General features: G+C 28.0%; 1 protein-coding gene across 1 annotated transcript; it reads left to right on the forward strand.

Annotated features, from left to right (window-relative positions):
• The first annotated feature begins 2 nt into the window (after positions 1-2).
• On the forward strand, positions 3-23,269 carry LOC109602904 (uncharacterized). Its single transcript, XM_020019347.2, has 4 exons — positions 3-107; positions 13,391-13,597; positions 20,230-20,317; positions 22,905-23,269. Exons 1-4 carry the CDS (start codon positions 38-40, stop codon positions 23,059-23,061), a joined length of 522 nt encoding a protein of 173 aa, XP_019874906.1. The 5' UTR covers positions 3-37; the 3' UTR covers positions 23,062-23,269.
• Positions 23,270-23,531: the final 262 nt, after the last annotated feature.

Consider the following 23,531-nt stretch of genomic DNA (forward strand, 5'->3'; position numbering starts at 1 on the left):
TCTGCCAGTCAGTCTGTCGTGCTTCGCTGACGTGGTCATGTTGTGGATTTTGCGGAGGACTCGGCTTGCGAGTGCTGCCGTATTACTCAACACACTTAACAACAACGGTGAGTATACGCCGTGTTAATCGCCGTACAACGTACCTCTTCATTTAAATATAATATAGGTATTGTTGATGCATAATTCATATTTAATCATGATTTGGATTATGCATTTGGGTAAATTGTTTGCATTTGAACGCAAACTCCGGAGTGTTACGTGTTGTAAAATCAAATTTTATAAACATGATGTTGCGCCAAGTTGAATTTATGACTACAGCGCCGCGACGCTTATAACTCTTACTATTTTACGACGATAAGATTCTTATATTAACATCAATCAATATTACAGTTAATAATTTTAGGTTAAGTTTTATTCATCAATTATTTATTTATATAAGTCTTAACATATGTATAAACATAAATTAAATAATTTAATATTTCATCATGGTTAATTTAATTACTATTTATTTAATATTATATACAACAAATTACATTATTTTAGAATGAAACAACAGAAAAAAGTCATTGTTAAAATGACTCCCACATTTTAAAATTTCTACCTAATTTTTAAAGATTCAAGTAAAACATTTCATTTTAAGAGGTCTAAATCATGAATAGAAAGTCTTATTAGTTTCAACCTTACTCATTATAGATCTTTAAATTGCTTTATTACTAAAATTAAGCCTCCATTCGAAAGTATACTATAAAGGTAAAGGTCAGATGTAATCGTTCACATTATAGGCCGAAAAGAAGCGAAAACTTATAAAATATTGATTGGAATATATATTCCCACGATTTTGAAGCTTTTAACAGCATTTAATGATGTCCTGGTATAAAGTACATTAGTCCCCCACAATGTATATTATACTTATAAGGGGGATGGAGATACGATTGCAGGATAAGGCTCGGGTATTCCTAAGTTGAGCTGAGAATGTTTAAGTATACATCAAACTTGGTCCCTTTGCATATACACCTCCTCTCTAAACATCATCGTAGATGTATACCGGTAAATACGATTGTAAAATGACTGATATTAAAGTCAACATCGTATTCCCACCTCGAAATCGAAAATTACCTGACATGTGTGTAAAAGAGGAAGGATGAGCTTACATCATTTTATTCTTAAATAATCGAAAGTTAGGAGTAATTTATGTCACTCCAAATATGTTATTATTAATAAATTAATTTTTCGAAATCTAACTTAAAATGAGTTTTCTAGAATTATTAATATAGTATTGAATTTAATAAAGTTTTTTCACTTAGGTAGGTAATTTATTTTTGTTGCTTGAAGATTAAATAATGCGTATAAATTCAGAAACTAAACAAACATGCACAGACTTCCTTTGAAAATCTCGTCGCTACGAACAAACTGGACAGGGCTAAGCTGGCTTAAGATACTGAAAATATCAGCAAGGACAAGGGACTGACTATCCACTTTGTTCAAACGACGCGTCGCTAATCTTAATGATATGCCGTGTTTTGGGGACAATATCCTTGAATAGTACTATTGGAGAATATTTTACTATATATATATATATATAGTAATTTTGTACAAAATTTAAATTAATTTTCCGCCTTTATAGGTGTATTTTGCTGTTACAAACTTTTACTAGTGATTTCATGTCATGTCAACTAAACTTTATGCGGATGACGTATAAAATAATGAAAAGTTGTGTATACCAATAGTACAGAAAAGTTTTCCTGTTAGCAACTTGTATTTTTATAATAATTTGTATAAAAAATTTCAAATTAAAGTTTCAAAATGAGAACCTTCTTAATATACACCAACGTTATTAAAAATATATTTTTTTATTCAGATTTTATTTATACGTAGTATTTCGAAAGCATCTTCTAATTTTCATCATACGACACGTATTAATAATAATACATATATACGTAAATATTTGCTATAATACTCTAAAGGTAGGAATTTAGTCTAATAAATCTAGCTTACTCCTTTATAAGGCCTAATCAATATTATTCCATTCCTATTTAAACTAAACATAGTAATTTTTCATGTCAAACGTAGCTTAAAATTTACCTTTGTGGTAATCCATTTATTATGGCCCCACATTCAATTATAAATTGTCTGCCATGAGTAGTGGCATAAATCAATTTTCACAGTTATTGCGGTGTATACAATATAAATGATGAATTACTTACAATATGACACTTCATTGTATATACAAAATATATGATTTCTAAGATAACGACGTAATTGTGATTCTGTTTGAATATGTATATAAATAAAATGATCTTTATAAATTTGAATTTTTGTTTACTACTGGCATTTTTTCTTATTTAAATATTATTTGTTGACAAAGTACGTGCGTACTAAAGTTTATATACATACATATAAAATTTCTGCGAATTAAAATATTTAATACTAATAAATGTAACAATTAAATTTATTTTACATCTGTTACATCAAACAATTTATTTTCATTTTGAACGGTTATAAATTTAAATAAACAATTATTTCCATTTAATTAAATTTCCTTTATGTTGTGTCGATGTTCGTATTTTAATTTAAAACTTGTAATTCTTTTATTTGTTCAGTGTGTGAACGTGATATACTATAAGTTTTATTATAATTAAAATTATCCAAAAAAAAGTTTGCTTAACTATCAAATAGGATTTATTATAGTAGACTGTAAACTTTATAGTCTTCTTGGGTTTGTTAGATTTCATATTTAAAATTCATAAATTAGCTTTTCTTTAATATATAATTCTTAATATACAGGGTCTCATAAATTGGTAGATTTGGTATTTCAAAAATATATACATTAAAATTAAATTAGAACTACAATGTATGGCTGATATTTTGAAATATGTGCTACATTAGACCACTGGAAGTACATTTTTACTCATGTTTTACTTTTACTGTGATTTATTGTTGGACAGTGATTGTTAATTTTTGAACCAGTTTCAACGTAACAAGTTGTAATACATTGTGATAATCGTAATAAACTCTATTGTTTTACGGCCCTAATTTAAGTGACTTGTGTACATGGACATAAAATGCTTAATTCAAAACACGAGTAACATTTTATTTATTATATCAAGTTTGCTTTATCAGCATAACATAATTTTGTTGAATAATATGGGAAAACAATGGTACAGTAAACAATAGGGAGGTTTAATGTCAAATTTGCTTCATAAACAAACCAACCCCATAAGTCTGAAGTTTAACCGTCACTGATGTGTATTTCGTATTTAAAGTGAAATGTAACTTTTTACTGCTTATTTAATTTGTATTAAATTGTTATTGATTAGCAAACGTAAGCAAATAAGATACGTTAATCTTAATATAATTAACTAATTTTATATAATTAATAATAGTAATTTTTAAGTAACTGATTCTTGAATGAATGAAAATATGAAAAATTTATATTTAAAATACGTACAAAGGAAGGAACTTTTTATTTATTAAAACTATGTTATCTATATTTTATTTACTTACTTTATTTATAGCGAATAATGTCTACTCTTAAATATATCCATGATGCAACAGATCAATATCGCACACGGTTAAAAGCGAACTCTCTCTTAACCATAATAAAACTTTTATTTTTTAAAAATGGTATTTTTACGATTGGAGTTTTTTTATAATTTACCATGGATGTAGGACCTTTATGACCCATTTATAAAAAAAAAAAAATATTTAAAAGAGACCTCTGTCGTCAAGTTTTAAAATCAAATCCTAACGAATTAATTAAACCTGTCAACGGTTTATTGGCTCATCACTGTCTGTTTTATAAATTGTTGAAATAAATTTAATTGGAAAAGGTAATTAAAATGTTTGGAAGTTTTTCTAGACGCCATTTCGACAGCTGACAATTTAAGACTCTTGTAATCAATTCATTTCAATCAAATATAGACTATTAAAAGATAAATTGTAGGTATGAATTTGCTATAATTTTTTACAATTTGTCAAAAGAGTTCTCCAGTACGTGATTTCTAGTAGTACTAAATTCTTGTACTCGAAATTTTTAACCTTGCACATCTGATGTGAAATTAAATTGAGTTAAATCAACTTTTATCGAATAACTTTCTTGTATAGTTTGACTGTACTGAAATGTTTGTTTCCCTTTAAAAAAAATTCAATCAAAAGGTTATTATAGCCCATGGCTCGTTACAAAAATTCAATTTTGTTTTTGAATGAATTACGAAAATTAAAAGAATATTATTTCCAGATACGCAAATTTCGTTTGGATTAACAGATGCAAAATACATAATAATTTACATACTAAATACACTGAAAGCCTTTAAAGGGCTTTAAAAGAAGTTTTAATTATTCATGGGAAGGTAACAGGGCTTTTGCATCAACCCCTCTTATCATACTTATATGGAATATTGTAATTAAAATACTCACTTAGTAGATTTAGATGGATTAGTACTATTAATAATATAGTAAATATAAATTAAATTCTTATTTTGAATTATTAAAAAAAAATTATAATGTGTAATAATATTTTTTATTTATATCGAAATTATTAATTTTGACACTAAATAAGGCCGGTCCCTGGATATAAGTTTAATAAATAATTTAATAACTCCCTTTACATGTATTTATACCCAGTTCGTCATTATATCCCGATTTCCCCTGTTCACCCAGCCACAAAATTAAATCATTATTAGAAAAGTTAACTGCTGAAAGCAAACTTTTTGATAATCACTGTAAAATGTTAATTAAACATTTCACATTTTATGACTTTTAATTATAAAACCGAAATTTACATTTTCGTCGATATCAAATTTCCTGTTATTACTATTATGAATAATAATGGTCTTTTTGTATCAAACGTTTATAAATATTCTAATTAATACAATATTGCTCATTAAGGTTGCATGAAAATGTAAAAAAATACATTTTCAGTAAAATATTTGTATTTATTCGTGTGCTCCACGAAACAAAGTAAGGAAAGGATTTTTTATTTGTTTTCTGTGGTGCTTTTCATAATGCTTTGAATTTAAAAAGTATGCAAAAAAGAAGACAAAAATTATTTTTTATCATTAAATTATAATGGTCTAAGAATATACCTATTTTCTTTGTACTACTAAAAAAGTAGCTGAAACTGTAAAAAAAAGGTTTATAATAATTTTCTAAAATAATTTTCTCTGAAACCACTCAACTAATTGCTTTGTCTACACTCTGCAAAGTGTGAACGGGTCTAGTGCGTTGAAACTACGAGAATAATACTTAAAAGTTATCCAGGGATATGTAACATTTCCAGTGTTGTGTCAATATGCCATCCGGGCATCGTAACGATATGGGTGAGTGCACCATATTGTTGGAAGTACCCCTAATGACCCCTGAATCAAATTGAATATACAACCTCGTAAATTATACAATCCTGAACCTCTGCTTGGATGGAAATTACACTACATGTACGTGGCAGCAAAATCAATCATCGTTCAGTTAAACGTCCACAAAATATACATACACCTAACTAAGCATGTCAGTTATAATTATTTATAACATTTCATCTTCTTATTGCAAATGGCACAAAAGTGGGTACAACAAACAACTAAATATTAAATACCGCGTTAATTCTCATCGCTGCACTTCTTTGTTCTAATTGCCTAGGTGGGGAATACGGGATACAAAAGGTTTAATAATAAATTCTGCATGTGCAAAGGGAAGTGCTGTCGTAAAAATAATAGCTTTTGTTTTTAGAAAACTAGAAATGCAGACAGTGATGATAAATTTAGAATGCGGAATTACCATAATTTAGCAATAATATAATCTGACAAATAAATTAATTTTATTAAATTATATTAATTATGAATACAAAAAGTCCAACTACTTTCTTTAAATCAACGTTTATTTGTTTTTTGGCTTGTTTTCATAACAAAAATCTTTTTTGTGTCTTGTAATATTTAAAAATAAAATAAATTCTGTACGTGCTAGCTAATTTATTTTCTGTTAGAAATATCGACTAACATGTTTAGTGTTAAATGCAATTTCAAGATAATTGAACACAATTTCGAAACAAATCAACTTATTCTATAGTCTATTAAGCAATTGATTGAATTTAATTGTATCCTAAGAAGATTTGATTAATATTAGACAATTAAGCACAAGCGAATAGCTAAGTAATAGGGGAATTAGTATGCATATTAAAATATCGATATCCTTGGTATGAATACATTCATCGAAATATACGTCGTAAAGGCAATAAATTAACTATCTGGTTTCAGTGAGCTTGAAATCTTATTATCAGCTTTTTAGTTGGTATCACACCCTTTCGAGTGAGAATCCGTGTCTGGAGTGAAATTCTAACTTAGTTAATTAAAATGCATTTTTTCTTACAATTTTAAGTAGAAGTGAATTTGATAATTGGTTACTATTAAAAGTTTAATAAATTTCGAAGGTCGCAAAAATGCATCATGGGTTTCAGCCGATATTTAAATATTAAGTATAATTTTAATTCTGTTCAAGAATTATCAAACAATTGCTACTACATTTTTTTTAAAACCAACATCGTGCTGTAAGAATGTTTTAGGATGTCAATGTTGACCAATCTGTAGTGTGCAGGCTCTATAAATGGTTTTTAGAGATTGGGCATAGGCGAAATCGGCCTATAAAAGGTCGACTAAGAGTTGCATCTGACTGGGAAGACAGACTATTAATCAGAGGAACACGAGCGAACCCAATAAGAAACTGCATTGAATTCACGTTATGTGCAGGAAGTTCACGCATACCAATGTGGGTCTATAATGGTTTGGGGTAACATTTTTCTAGGAGGTAGAATGAAGCTTTACATTTGGAATTTGGAACCAAATTTTCATTTTTTTAGAACATACCTGAAATATGCAGATCATTAATTGCTTACTAGCACAGTGCTCACACTGTCGGAGAATTAAGACAACTTCCAGAATTATGAGATACTTTAGATCAAAATTATCTGGATGACCTGATATGAAGTATGCCCCTAGGGTACAAGCTGTAATAGGAATCAGAGGCAGAATTACTCAATATGAAAAACAAAATATTTTTCGTGTTATACGTGGGAACAAAATTTCTTATTTATTTTGTAAAATAAATATTAAGTTGCCTTTGGTTTAATTTCTTATTGATATTTATTTCTTTTATTACAATTCTACCATTTTAATATTTAATAAATATTTATTTGGTTATAAAATAAGGTAAAATGCTTAACTTTTTTCGATCAATTTACATACGCGCAATGGTCCTGATGTTGATATCCACTCAGTTTTAGAGGACTTAGTAATAGATTTTTTAACCGTTTTTTTCACGAGCCTTTTTTCACAATGACCCTTGTGCCGTATATATTATGGAAGTTTGGAAAATTTATTGTGCAATACAATATGAACAGCTGTATTTTAGAGAATACAAAAGCACTGCACACAGAGTTGGAATTAAATAGTGTGAATTTAATAGTGCAGAAGCGTTTTCTCTGATTTGTTTGGAATATAATTAAAATATGTATATATACACAGTGTTCAAAAATTAGTGCTGCAGATGGTAACTAGTTTATGTGTTGTTCTCTCTTAATTATGTGGATTATATTTATTTAATTACAACGCAGAGTTTTGTGCGTGTTTAATCTGAAACGATAAAATAATGTTTTATTTTACCTTTAGTACAATATTATATTATATAGCAATTCAATAAAATTTGAAGCAGGACAATCATTTTTATACTTACAATATACACAGAAAATTCCCATGTTAACGACACACGTATAATTTATTGGATATTTATGAATTACAAAAAAAAAATAGAGAAAATATTTTAAATTATTTTCAGAAATTTTTTTTCTTAAATTAATTTTCTCATTTTTAATTAGTTTATTGTTTTCAAGTACTTGTTTTTTCAAACTACATAGATTACCTTATTTTTAAATATTATCGAAATATTTTATACACTTACGTTAGACGAGGACGTAACACAAAAATAAGGGATAACTAAAAGTATAACGTGCAATAGTGAAACAGTATAAACTTACAATTCAGTCAAGAAAATTTCAAGTTAAAAATAAAAAATAAAATCCAGACTTGAATTTCGGAGAGACACAAAATATATATTCTAAATGTTCTCAAGGCGGTACTTTATTTTGCTCGATATATCGATTTCAGTCAAGTTTATTTAGGTAAGGGTTACAAGATTATGTTGCAATTTAATGACTTTTAAAATCAATAACGGTGTAAATTGCAAGTTACAACCTTGACAGCAGTTGACAAAAAGTATAAAAAATTTTATTACAAATTTTAACCAAAAAATTTACTTTTTAGCGTCATTCAAAATCTGAAGAGATCCTAAACTTAAAATTTTAATATCAATAGTGTGTTATAAAAAAATATTGTATTAGATAGGATTACACACAATTATTATTAATTTTACAAAAAAGGTGGTAATGTAGAAAATGTCAAAAAAATATGACACCTCAATAAAATAATAACAATAATAAATTTATAGTCTTTTTTAATGTCTTCATAAATTAAACAATCGTCCAAATATTTGATTTCAGTTAATCATAAAATATTTTCATTTAATTTAATCCGGCCAAAGTAAATATAAATCACGCAGCTTTTATTATCCTTGCAAATTTGTATAGTAAGCAAAACCAATTTACTCCTGAAGACAAATATTCGTCGCCTTGATATAAAAGTAGGCCTCGTGTCTAAATGCAATTGTCCTGAGCAGCTTTAGAGGGCTTGATTTTCAGCAGGTACTTGATATAGGCCTAATATTTTATAAATGTTAACTGTTTTCTTATTTCTAGTAAAAAATTTAAATATGTAAATGTAAAAATAGTGTTTAAAGTATATTTTAAAATGACGTTAAAAATTAAAGGATAACGTAAAAATAAAATATTATATAAACAATGCTAATTAACAATGTCAAATTCCATGTTTATAATAATTCACGTGGAATAATAAACATTGTTTAAAATTTAATCTCTCTCATGATGGTTTATTTAATAATAATTTAGTGAAATTTGTTTAAATGATATTACGCATTCATTATTAAAGTGGTTTTAAAAACATGAATTAAATAATAGAATTATGAAAAAATATAATGGAACAAACTAAACATAAAAAGTATTCGTTCAGTTCATTTAATGGTGAACTTTAAAAAAGTACTGCCATAACCATCTCAGAAACTTTTCTTTGATATTAAACGCTTGATTGTCTTTTATTGATTGGCATAAATTAAAAAGTTTTAAATTGACGTAACGTACTAAATGAGGACGCAGTCGAGTAGATTCTTTAAAATAGAAATTGATTGTTGTACATGAATGAATTGCTGATTGTAGAAAGATTACAAGTTAGTAATCATAAATTTTGAACAAAACATATTTAGGTGGTTATTTTTAAAAAAGTGAATATACATATACGTATATTTTTTACCACATAACAATATTTGCATTAAACAATGAAATATTTGAATATATATAAGCAGAAAATACAATAATCAATACATGTTTTATTTCATTTGGCGTGATAAGTTTTTTCTCTTAGATAATAAACATATTAAGGCTCTCAACGATATCGATTGGATTTTTTTTGTCCCAAATTGTATTGGTACATGAATCATTTATGCATCCGACGATGGAGATTGGTATAAACTGCGAATCCACAAAAATGTCTAAAACTTTGACATAATAAAAGGTGTACAAAAAATATGTTGCAACAGAAATAACTTGGGTATTAGTGTCTTAAGAAGTTGGATAACAAAAACAATCCGTATTCAAGAATTACGTACAACTTTTCTATATCTATTAGACTTTCGCCAACTTGTGTCCTTCACGCACTACTCATAAACACATTACTAATTTGTCAGGACGTAAATTGGGCGAAACTTCTATAATTCGATAAAGTACGGTATCTAAGGAGAAATCAATGATAAGGTTGAATGTCTATATTTAAAGTTTTCTTCTTCTATATTACTTTGATAAATTTTATTTTATAATTTACTTTTTCATATTAAATCATTTATTACTTTGTTAAATTTAAATTAAGCTGGATAATAAAATATCGTACTGTACCGTGAGAGTTGTCCATGTGTGTGAAAATAAATTCATTGACTATCATAGAATAGATTGAATGTAAATTCAGTCATGTTGAGAATTCTCTTAATCGTCATTGGGTATTATAAATATTCACGAACTGAAGCTCGAGTTGTGGGTATCTACCAAATTAAGTCGACTTTCATGGTGAATACAAACGGTTTTGCAAATCGCGTTGATTAATTTGTCTTTCTTTCTTAATTGTAAGATTAAACGAGGTCTAAAATTTTACAATAGCACACATTTTTATATTGTTTAATGATATTATTGTGACTTCAAATTAATCAAATATTTCATTAGACTTTTAATTAAACGGTAAAATGCAAATTTGTTGCGGGCTGAAACGCCCTCGTTTAGAGACATTCTGAACGCAGATTGATTTTAAAACAAATGTTTTCTGTGCTAAAAATACTACAATGATTAAGATTGTTTTGTTTTAGTGGCCTTTTCGTATTACGCCAATTTTGACGATTAATATTGATTAAACAGAAAACAATAAAATTAAATCTTTTCTTAAAAAATGTGTTATATTTTTTTTAATTTAATTTTCTTCACGCTTATGACGTGTCGAATTGTTGGATCTATTCTATTGTTCAATGTGTTCTGGTGCGGTGAGTACATTTGATTATAAGAGAATCGAACTCTCCCGGGAGTTCTGCTAGTTCCAGAAAGTTCCACTTGTGTATATAAACCACTGCAGTGAATAATCTATTATAAATGACGTGACTCTAAATGCAATGTTATGTTTTCAATACACGGATCGCATTAACCTAATTGGGAAGTTTCCCAGGAGTTCTGACAATGGACTATTTTTGCATTCAAAATATTTTAGATTTATTTTGATTTTTAATATATTAGCATATATTCGTTTTTGTTACAATATTAATTCCAGGCATTTCGGTTGTGAGATTTAGGTAATAAAGTCGTATATTTTTAATTTGTTGATATTATAACTAGAAGTATCTAATCATTTTCAAACAGATAATAATGAGGTAGTTATTATGTAAAGGAAACATTAATTTACGTTTTTAGTTTATGATTTCTTTGAATAAAACACACATTTTAACATTTTTATTAACTTCTTTGTGTATCATTTGAAAGTTTTTTATGCTCTAAATAACTGTGCTATATAATTAATATATTGATTGTATTTAAAATATTATTTTGGGTTAAAAGGAAAGGCACATAACATACGTGATGCCGCAACTGATGTAAGTCATGTTTCGTCGCATTAATTATTAATTAATTGATGATGAACAGCATAAAGTTTGTCCTAAAACCTATACCAACATATAAATTAAACAATATCTCATCCAAAATCCTCGTGGAACATATTTGGATATTAAACTGTGATGAATCAACCACCAGAAAAGGAGTTCGTGCAGTGAATTTCACTTAAAAGTTAGACAAATGTGTTCTACCTAAATTAAATGAGGATAACAAAGTTAGGCGTTTAACAATTGCCAATTTCCTCTTTGTACACAACGCAAATGAGGTTTTTATTGATCGTATTGTTAAATGCTACGAAAAATGGGTTGATTGGCACAATTCCTGCCGTTCTGGACAATGGGTTGGAGCTGGTAACTTGGTGGAATAGTACCTAAAAAGTCATATCTTAAGATTTTAATGAATGTATGATGAATTTTACACATTGACTACCTTCTTAAAGGTTAAATCATTAATGCAACTACTTGTTTGCAAAGTTCAGGAAAAACTTACTTTAGTCAGTAAAATAGTCAATGTGTCAGGACAACCCAAGACCACATGTCACATTAGATATTGAGAGGAAGCTTTAAAATGTTAAATTAGTTCTACCTGAACTATGATACAGTTGTTCATTGTTCATTGGTCTTCAGTGATAAATTTGTTGAAGCAATATTACTTTAAAAAAAGTAAATTATAGTTATGTTAATATAAAATTAAGTAACTAAAGAACAAAACTAAAAATAAATAAAATAAAATATTCATACGCGAAATTATAAAAATAAAATCATTATGATCAAATAAATATAACTTTGGTATAAAATAACAAAGCAAATATTTCAACGCATATTTATTATTCTGACGTGGATAATATTTATGACAATATAAACCTACACGTTTATATCATTATCACATTTTACATTGTACCATTTCAACAGCCTTCAATCATGATGTTCTCTTATAGCAGTCGCATATCTACTAATAACCCTCACAAGAATTTATTGACTTGCTTTTCTTGTTCCGACAATAAACGTCACGTAAAATGATGGATGATTTCGTTCAAAAGGAAAATAATTTCATGTAACAACATTCTAAAATAAAAGTGGGCAAACAATTTTGATATTACATTTCCCTAACCGATGACAATAGTATTCTATACATATTTTAATTGATAGTTTAACTTACTTATATTTTAAATTCTATAAAAAAAATAATAAAAAGGAAAAGATGAGAAATATTTAAATATCTATCGTGCACTTGTTCATCATAAATATAAAATAGTTCATGTATTATTCAGGGGATATTTTCAGATATTACGATTATATAAAGGAAAGATTAAACTGCATTAGAGCATTATGATAATCAACTGCAGTAGATTTTGTAACTCAGAGAACTCATTATTATGCATAAACTCACTCAAGTTAAATTGTGTACTCTTTCATCGTAATAAATCTGTATAAAACACTTAAATTATCCTACAAAATATAATTTTGTATTTATGTTTTCATATAAACAACACTTAAAATTAGGTTTTGTGCAATTGCTGTTGTGCGTTATTAAATGGGTGCCATTAAATGTGGATGCATTCGCCATTTTTTCAGTTTCTTGGGAGTAGTTTATATATATACATCATAATCGACAAGTTTTTAATTGCTATCAAATCTTATATAACAAGGGCTATCTCAAATAATATACCAATAGTAAAGTAACACTTTTTTTAGTGATGTACATCCAGTATGAGCTTAAACCAGATAAAGGAGGAAATGTTTTATTATTTACCTCGACGAATGTTCGACTAAAATATTAAACGTTTTTTGTAATTTTTAATTTAATATATAAAAAAACTGTTTTCAAATGGTAAATAATTTTACGTTGAGAAACGCCTAATAAACATTTATTTTTGTTCTCATATAATGAATAAAATATTAAAAAACATTTATACCCACATTTTTAAAATATCAAAATATTGTATGTAAGGAATGAATCACACTTCAAAATATGGTGAATGCACATTGTATAGATGAAACTTCAATAAATGAAGACATCTCTTTTGATAAAAACTTTTGAAAATAGACAAAAGTTAATGTTAAATTTTTCTGTTAATAGATAATCGTCCGGCCCGGAAGGACTACAATAAGTTGGCCGGCGAGGAAAAGTCAGATACGAAGGTCAGAACCGACAACCTGAATAATGAACAAGTCTGCAACGATAATGAGTGCACGGCAAATGACACACACGAATCTGACACGGATTCTAGTTTCACGGATTTAGAGATCGACGACAGGGATGATTTTTCTGACGACTCTGATTATGGTAAGCGGATTACGTCAAATTTGACTGAAGGATCTGCCGTTGCCTTTCTGTATTATTCATCTTAATTACTGCACTAATAAAATATGTTTTTCGCTTTAGAGGCTAAAAATTATTTACATATTTTATATTTATTAATAAGATATCTTTTTTCTTAAGTGTCATGTCTTTAGGTAACTTGCAAAAATAATTTAATATTTAAAAATTTGTGCGGTAAAGCTACCAACCATTATTTCTGAGGAGTAATCCAGATAAAATTCCTTAAATATTTTAGTTATATAAGAAGCGAATAAATTCCGAGGCGAAACGCCTGAGGGAATAACGGTCACCGACTATAATACCTTTAATAACTTCAAAGAAAGTCTTGTATTAAATATGCAGGATAAATATTCTCTAATAATGCTGGGAATTATAAACATATCAAAAGTTGCTTTGGTATCCGGTACATAAAGCAACAAAGTTCGCTTCGTGTAATAAAAGGAGTAAATAAATAAAATGCTAGGATTACATTGCAGGAATCCATATCAGGATTGTACTTTACATGATTAAATCCTAACTGAACCACCGAGTGTCTAGTGGAGGTAGAATAAATATTATGATTAATTGCCAATGATTAGAGAGTAGATAGATACGTTAGAGAGATAAATTCTAAAATGTTTGGAAGGGAAATGTTTATTTAGGAAATAATAGTTTTGGCGCACTAATCAATAATACAAGTCGTGCGAAATTTTGTTGGTATACGAATGTAATTAATTTTTTTAATATATTTACTGTAGTACTGTGTAATCTAACATATTTTGATAAATATTAGTCCCAGTTAAATTTACGTTTGTAACATTTATCTTTAGAATAACATAACTTTCTTTAAAATAACTTACTTAACCTACTATGAACAAATCCATAGCTTGAGAAAAAATTCTGGGTTCTTAGAACTGAAGAAAAGATAAGCACTTATTATAATTAAAAGCATCAAATTAAAATAAAAATCTGCTACTAAATTAATATTCACAAATACACAATGGTGGCCAAAGAAGTAGCACAAATTACTATCTTAACGTTAATTAGGAAACGCACACCTCAAATTAAATGCAATCAAAATATTTTACATTTTATTTAAATTAAATCTCTGGTCACAGAAATAGCATACTCTTGAAAAATTAATTAAGTTAAATAACTTATACATAAATTTAAAAAAAAATGTAATATTTTGTTGGGTATCCTTTGTTCGTTATAACCACCTGTAAACGGTGAGGCATCGATTCAATGAAATATCGGCAACGGTCATTTGAAATTAAATTTCACGCCTCTTCAATTAATAACCACAATTCACCTAAATAAACTTGATGCTTTTTGATGTTTCAATCGAGATGTCCTTTCACAAGTTTTCAATTGTATTTAGATACGCTAGTCAATTGAGAATCAGAACATTTGTATCTTTTAACCAACTTTGAACAACTTTGGATACATGCTTCGTATTATTATCATGCGTAAAAATTCATGTAATTGGTAAATTATTGTTGCCAAAGGGTTCCATTACATACGAATCGGTCCATTTTACTAATATTTTTTTGTAATCGTCCCATACCATGCCAAGGAAAGAAACCCCAAATCAAAACTTTTCCTTCATCGTGTTTCACAGTTTTTTTTAATGTATCTGGCATCCAAACTTTTATTAGAGGGACGATGAATATATTTTTTACTTCTATTGAACATGAATTCATCACTTCAAAGTGTACCTTTCGTCAAAATTCTAGAGGATAATTAATACATTTTTGTGCAAACTTTTAGTCTTGTTCGAATAATCTTTTTTCTTTACTGAAACATATCCTTGCAAGTTTTGTTCATTCCATTTTTTTACCTAAAAGACAACAAAGGATATCGCGTACGGATTTTTTCATTTTGACTGTCATTATCTTATTGTACACCATTTTTCGGGAACATCACAATTTTTTAGAGATAACTGCAATATTTAGACCCTCATGTTTCAGGTTAATTATTATTATTCTCTTTTCTGGAGATAGTATCATCGGGCAGTACCGCTCCACAAGCCAGTGGTGGTGGGAAGCCAACGGATCAAACTGCAAGCCCAATCCTCACCCAGGAAGGTCCTTGAACCTTTCTCAGATTGGGCTTGTTTTTCCGGATCCAGTTGACAGGGGACTGGCATCTTTGTCAGTCCCGTCTTGTGGTTTAATTCACCCGTATATGTTAAGTATACGCCCTTTTCCCCCATATGTGCAATCATATATGTGAAACATTTGGTCATGATCTCCGGATCGGTACCCGGAGAGGGGTTTACACTTTCCCCTCTCTGTCCCCAAAAAAAAAAAAATGGATATCAGTGTTTCTTTCTTCCCACTGAAAGTGATTTTATTTATTAAATTATAATATAAATCATACTAAGAATAAATTCTGACTATTAAGAGTGTTGTTAAACTCATACACAAACCTTTGAATGTGCTATTTCTTTTGCCAAACAAATTAGATTAATATATGCAATTAAAATATAATAATATCTGCGATGTTCAGAAGATGAGTAACAAAAAATCAAAGAAAGTATAAGATATTGAAATATATTTTTATACCGATTAGACAAAATTTGTATTAAATCTTTTTATGAAATATCTTACAAAAGTTTGATTTTAATTTTTTTGCTATTTCTCTGACCATCACTCTATGTTTAAATTCCATATTAATGAATAAACAATAATTCATCATTTTCAGCTGAGTTTATCAACTTCAGTTTCCTTTACACTTACTCGTTTAAAATTTAGATCGACCTATTTACAATTTAGATGAATAATTCGTTCTAAATTAACATACGTTCTGAACTTTATCGCAACTCAATTCAATAATTACAATTTTCCTTTGAAAATAGTAATTTAACGGCTGAATATTTTACTAAATAACACGTGTTTTATTTGGAAAACTGAATAAGAAACACAACGAGTTAGATTGGTTGGGGACAAATAAAATAAACCGACGGAAATTGCGAACCTTTGATATATGAATTGAATTTTAATAATAAATATTGCATTACGTTTATCTGAGGACGTTGTATGATTGGCAGATACTTTATTTTCTAATAAAATTTAATATTCTCGTTCAAATGAATGCTGATTGTGCAGAGGCAGACATTTTTTTAAATCTAAATGTATTTTCAAATGTTTGGAGATTTTCCACGTATAACATTCGGTCCCTTCTAATTTAAAATCTATTGGCATGGCCCATTTAATGTACTCTAAACCATGCTGTAATAAAAGTAAATTTGCCGAAGCAAAATATAAGATATGTTAAAATTTCAGACCTCCTATATGCTCCGAATGAAGGTAAGTTGGGCCATATTTTGGCTTACTGAATTTGAGGTATCATTTTGTTCTAGTTTAACGTATATCCGTTTTTATTACATAAATACATGATGTTTATTACCAGATTTATTATGCATTCACTACATGAGTAGAATACGAGAACATTTTTCCATATTTGTAAATTGTATTGTAAATGAAAAATATTTCAGTTCATTAGTTCCCATACATATTCAATATAGGAATATTTAAAGACACTGGAGCATATTGATTTATGTATATATTAAAAATTTTCAGATAGACCAAGGATTTTAGACATAAATGGGCGAATAAAACTTTTAAAAATACCTGAAAGGGATGAAAGGAACATAACTTGTAAGCATATTTTATATTATATGCCACATAATTTTACCACAAATCCTTGCTGCCAATTATCTACCCCATTGTCATAAACTTTGTTGGGATATTTACGACAGATACGATCGAGAAGTCTGGTTTATTGTCGAATATTTCTTCTCAGTATTATTATATGACCTCAAGTATTGATTTGTACCTTTTAAATGATAACAAATGAAAATCTTATCTCGATTATTTTTTGAATAAAAAAATCCTTATTGACTGACAATATATTTCTATTAGAGACCTCATTGCTGTTGTTAATTGTATGATGGTTCCTAAAATAAGCTACTTTAATAAAAACAAATTTATTATTATTATATCTGCTATTATTATTATATTAAACAATATAATACTTACTAATATATTGCCTATTTTCTAAAGTGACTATTTATCCCACACAACCGGGGTAAGAATCAGGTTTTCTGGCTTCTACAAATTTCACAGAGTAGAATGTTTATTATGTGATGTTAATTTTAGTAACAGCTGCCATCAAATTAAAATATGTCATATCCAATACACCCTTCAGAAAATGACGGTTATTATATAGACTCAATAATATGAAACATGTTAATCTTAATATTCTCATTAACTTTAAAGAACCAAATATAATTATTGGAAAATAATAGATATACAGAAAAATATAGTTATAATTGTCTGGGAATAAAGTATTCTGATATATTTCTAACTTACATAAAACATAAAATTAACGTTAAATTTGAAGCCCTACTAAAGTCCATTTAAAAGTGCGCCTGGACCATTAACGATAAGTTAATAAATCCTTTTTAAGTACTATTATAACAGAATTACTCTTAAATTTTATTATCACAATTTATTGTTTACGTCTTTAACAAAATAAATCTTTCTCAGAATGTTTATTACAGTTTGATGTTGTATTTATCAATCATTTTACCTCCACGTAATGTGAAACCCAAATAGATCGCCAATGCACACGCACATGTAATAAATTGATATTGATCGACACTAAAATGTATTTTAGAAACTTTGTGTTTATAGAGTTATAAGCAGTTTTTTAAAATCTATTTTAAAAGTTGTCAAATTTAACAGAACTAAATTATACTGCAGGAAATATTCTGACTTCTCGTACCTTGGCGATCCAAGTTTTCATTTTTATTGTCGACCGTTCCTGAGTCTGATGTTATTTTATTTATTTTCCAACTCTCCGACCCATTTACTTATAAATAAATGTTACTAAAAATGTGAAATATGTTCTTATTAGTTTTAACGTAATTTCAAAAATGAGAGTTTGTTTACATGTATATATTTTTAAGCACAACTTGAAGTTAACAGATTAACAGAAACTCACAAACTTTTAATTTTTTTAATTATATATTTTACAATATACCATTTGTTTCTTTATTATTTATGTCCTATACTCCATTCAAATTTGGTTACATAAGCACGTGATCACAGGTAACTAATGGATAACATGTTGAGAAGGGTTGTCCATGTTCAAACTTATATCATACTTAAATTTTGCTGGGGTAGTATTCAAACATAAAGAGTACCCCGGTTATATATTTATTTAATTTATTATTATTATTATTTATTTAGAATTAAGGTAAATAATACCAATTTTTAATGCTTATTTTTATTCTAAATTATTGAGTGCAAAAAAGTATATTTTAATATTTGTTTAAAAATATTGTTTGTATATCTTTACTTTTAAATACGGCTCTATAGACTATCACCTTATAGTGTGTGATTAGCGTATGACCATTATTTAATTAATCCATATCTTATATGAGTTCACTCTTGGAAAGTTTTCAGTTATACGAACTTAACCTGGATAGAGTATTCAAAAATGGGACGGATAGGTTTACCATACTTTTGTGCAAAAATCTTATAACAAGAATAACTTTTGTATAGTATAGTATAATACTACTGTGCAACACTTAAATGTATAAAACTCGTATACAAAAAGTAATTTCAACTTCACTATAAAAACTATAAAAAAGAGCATATATTTTTCCTCTTTACGTTAATTATTTTTACAAAAAAGAAATGATCCCATTAAAATTTTAAACAAAATTTGATAGAGAGCTGAGAGCAGGTTTAATTCGCCAATAATGCGCAAAAGTCATTTGTGAAATTTTATGCATATGAAGTTAATGCAAAATATGATGCATATTAGGATGGTATTGATTCCTGTGTCAGCATAATTGATGTGTTCAAATATTGCCTTCTCAAGGTTATAATTTCATTTAAAAGTACAAAATCAAAATTAATGAAGACCTACTCTAACATTCAAAAATGAGTTTGCTCATATTACAGCAATTTTCCCGCAAAACAAAACCAAATAATTAAAAATTAAAAAAAGTTAAGTACAAACAATAACAGTTTTGTTTTATAACTGGAAATTAATTAAAAGCGAAAACAATTAAATTCTAAGACTTGGAAGTAATAGCGTTATCGAACGGCTATCAAGTTTGTACAGAAGTTAATTTACCGGAGGACTATCGTGCGACCCTAAGGCACATATTTTCTGTACTTTATCTTATATAGTCGCTATATTCTCTCGTTCTTAATTATTCATAGGTCGTTCTAAAACATCTATCTACTCGAAGGATAAGATAATATTGCATCAATAATTTACCTGTGAATCTGTTCCATAGGTCCCAATTTACTAATTTGTAAAATCTTATGTCTTTTTTGAATAATATCAAAAATTCTTGTCGTTGGATTATTTGTAGAGGTTGAAATATTGCTCCACTTAAGTTTTGTCTAAATCCATATCTTACTGCTGTCACTAGTAAATTATTTAAATTCAGTTATGGAATTCCTTCTACCTCAGAAAATATGGTTATTATACCTAGCTTAATTTCTATAAATCCAGTTCTCAGAGTTTTCATTAAAGAAATTATGCATATCCCGTAAATAAATAAAGAAAATTAATAACGTTTATGTTTTCAGAAGAGGCTCTTACATGCAACGTCTGCGACAGATCATTTGCATGCCCAAAGCAGTTGGCGTCGCATAAACAGAAAAAGCGGCATTTTGGGTATGTATATTAAGCGCTCATTATTATACATTACGCTATTCGTTCCGAATTAAAAACGGATTACATAATACCGGGAAATTTTCCGCTTTGCAAGGCCTAAACGAAAACTCTGCAAAAGTCGAAGTTGATGAATTAATTACGAATTCCTTTGAGGACTTCAGGTTTATGTGAACGTATTAAATAATTTAATAAGAATAATATTGTTAATATTGTAATTGCTGATGGAATTTCACTATTGATTGTTATTCTTGTCACTACAAATAATCGCTTGTTATTATAATTAATGGTTATTCTTTTCAAATAGAACTTTATTGTATTTATGAAGGCTTAAATACATATCTCATGTTCGTGATCCATAAAAATGTATGAGGAACAACAAAAGATATCGATTTAAAATTTTAATCCAATTAATTTACGACCCATCAACTTAATTTGACACCTTAAATCTACAGTTCAGCATTATCCGTGTGGATTAACGTATTTTCTAAAATATTTGTCAATTTATTGGAGTAAAAACTATTACTTTATGGAAACTTATATTTTAGTCACAAGACTCACGTATCTTTTGAATTGAATTGAATCTAATTATCATAAAAATAATGTAATTTAGTAAGTTTTGGGAAGAACATGACGTCTTATGAAATTCAAATTTCAAGAGCATGTTTAAATAGGCAGATATCGATTTATGTAAAATTCAAGCAATAATTATGTTATCATTAAAGAACAAATTGATTTATCCTTAGCTATTTGAACCTAATTCGATTGCGACAAGCATCGTTTATTGAAAATTGAATCCCATTCTCGCCTTCTTTTATCGCGTTTCCGCTTGTTTTCGCTAAAGTTACAAATACAAACTGAAAAGAACTCGTTCATCAATATCCAACTATACTTTGGTTTCACAGGGAGATTGTCTCGAAACTTTATAAGAAACTAAGATGCTCTCCTGAAACGTGAAAACCACTTACGACCCGTGTTTGTCTCATACAGAACTCTATCAAGAGACCTTTCATTGACTATTTGAGTCGACTTCATCTACTATTTCACAAAGAATTGGATTGCGATAAAGTTGTCGCAGCTAAATTGTTAATTTATTATATGAAATCCACAGTTACATGTAATTTCTCCGTATAATGATATCGAGAGATTTAGTGTTTAATCAATCTATGCTACAATTAACATAGTAATCTCCAGCAATTTACATAAACAAACACATGACAAATCAATTAAATTGTTAGAGAAGCAATTAAATTGGAGTTCTGATTCAGTAACGGACATAGCCACAAATTTAATTACTAACTCCACAGGATTGTTATAATGGAATAATACTCACACATCGAGAACAGCTAAATAAATAGAATGGATTCATTAAACTGCGGTTATCCTTCGAACTAACCAATGCCTGATTTAAGATTTGAGGCAAAATATATCCTCGTAATTCGTAATTAAATTTGGTATTTTGTGCTTTCAAACGTGTATTAATTATGATGTTGCAGGGTATGCTCAAGCATTTTCCATGGAAATAATCCTTTAATTCATACCTCAGTAAATTTATTTTGTGATTAAATGGAAATATTCTGAGAGAGACAAATTCTATTATGAACTATGTTTAACAATGAAAATGTTTGTTTAATTAATGATAATAGTAACATCTTAATTGTAACAGGGTGTCCCAAATTAATTGATTCTGCTAATTATGGAGTTCAATTTTGTAATATAATTAAATAATATTAATTAAATGTCAAAAACAGGAAAACTATTTTTATAGACTACACTATTAAATATCTCAAAATGTATTAGAAATATTTTTCTAAATTTTCGCTTGATGAAAGCCTTGTTGTTTCTGTCTCATATTTCCATAACCTTTGGTCAAATCGTATTTAAATTTGCTATGTATTATTTTAAAATATTTACTTACAATTCAATGTAATGAACTTTTTCCACAATGATACAGTAACATAGATTCTGGGGGTTCTTCTCTTCTGTCGCCCTATTTTTTACTCGACGAATATTCTTTAACCATTAATATTATTGACCCCATTTAACAAAAAACTATTATTGATTAAATGTGATTATCACACCCGTTTTTGAAATATTTCAGTGTTTTAATATTTGAAGAAAATTAAAGTGATTTCCATGCCAAACTAAATCAATATATAACGTTACAGACAGAATAAAATAAATATTTCAGAAACGTTTAGAAGTTTCGGAAAATATTCGTCAACGCCAAAATCAACCAATTTGGGTCACCCCATACATAAATGATTCATGAACTAATTAATTTATTTGCATAGAGATGTATTCAGCTTGGAACAAAATTAATTCCATTCTACAGCCGTAAGATGTTTATAACTGATAAAAAAACAATCAAATCAAATTAATCGTCTGCTGACTAATTAAAAATGAAACAATGAATATACAATTAGCAAATTTTTAATGGTCTGCCATTAAAATAAAGAACCTTTGTGATGTCGCAAATTTAATCACTCTTTATTCTACTATCAATATTTATTATAACAACTAAAATAGACATTTTAATTAATTAGTTCATTTATGTTAAATATAGTTATATGTATAAAATATGTTTTAGATGTACTGCCTGTGATAGTTTGTATCCTTCTTTGATGGCACTTGAACATCACAAAGAGGAATTTGAACACTGGTCAGGGGACGAAGATGATATTTGTACGGATTCAGATGAAGACGACGACACCGTCATCAGTGAAGAATGTGAACGACTACTCTAAATATTATAGATGAATATATCATACCCACCCTAGAACCATTGAAATATAAATTAAATTAATGTAATATCTGTAATTCCTGAATCTCGGTTGTACCTTTTATAATTGTAGATTTTATTTTATATCAGTGTAAAGTGAATGTAAATATTTTGTTATCCAAAATTAATACTCGATGTATAGCTGTAACATATCCAAAAATTAAAAAAATAAGAGATAATGTGGAGTCTTTTTTTAAATCACTCGATCCAGTCCATCAATATTTCGTTCCTGTTTCTAATTAATGTAGTTATTTAATTTTAAATAATTGAATTTCTTCACGTATATTTCATTGATTTTTCCAAGTTGCTCAACCATTGTTTTAACTTATCGAAATTCTACTCGTGTCCTGTAAACGTCAGCGCATTGTCGCTAGCGACAGATCATTTGTTAAAGTAAGTCCAGTAAAACAATAAATTAAGCAAAAAGTCAATCAG

This window comes from Aethina tumida, chromosome 3 (genome assembly GCF_024364675.1).
Source record: "Aethina tumida isolate Nest 87 chromosome 3, icAetTumi1.1, whole genome shotgun sequence".
NCBI lineage: Eukaryota > Metazoa > Arthropoda > Insecta > Coleoptera > Nitidulidae > Aethina > Aethina tumida.

What these genes read in the sequence shown, in the direction of transcription:
- LOC109602904 (XM_020019347.2), top strand. Translation starts at nt 38, where the DNA reads ATGTTGTGGATTTTGCGGAGGACTCGGCTTGCGAGTGCTGCCGTATTA. An exon ending in CAACACACTTAACAACAACG is followed by an intron (nt 108 to 13,390) that starts GTGAGTATACGC and finishes TTCTGTTAATAG; the next exon opens with ATAATCGTCCGGCCCGGAAG. An exon ending in CAGAAAAAGCGGCATTTTGG is followed by an intron (nt 20,318 to 22,904) that starts GTATGTATATTA and finishes AATATGTTTTAG; the next exon opens with ATGTACTGCCTGTGATAGTT.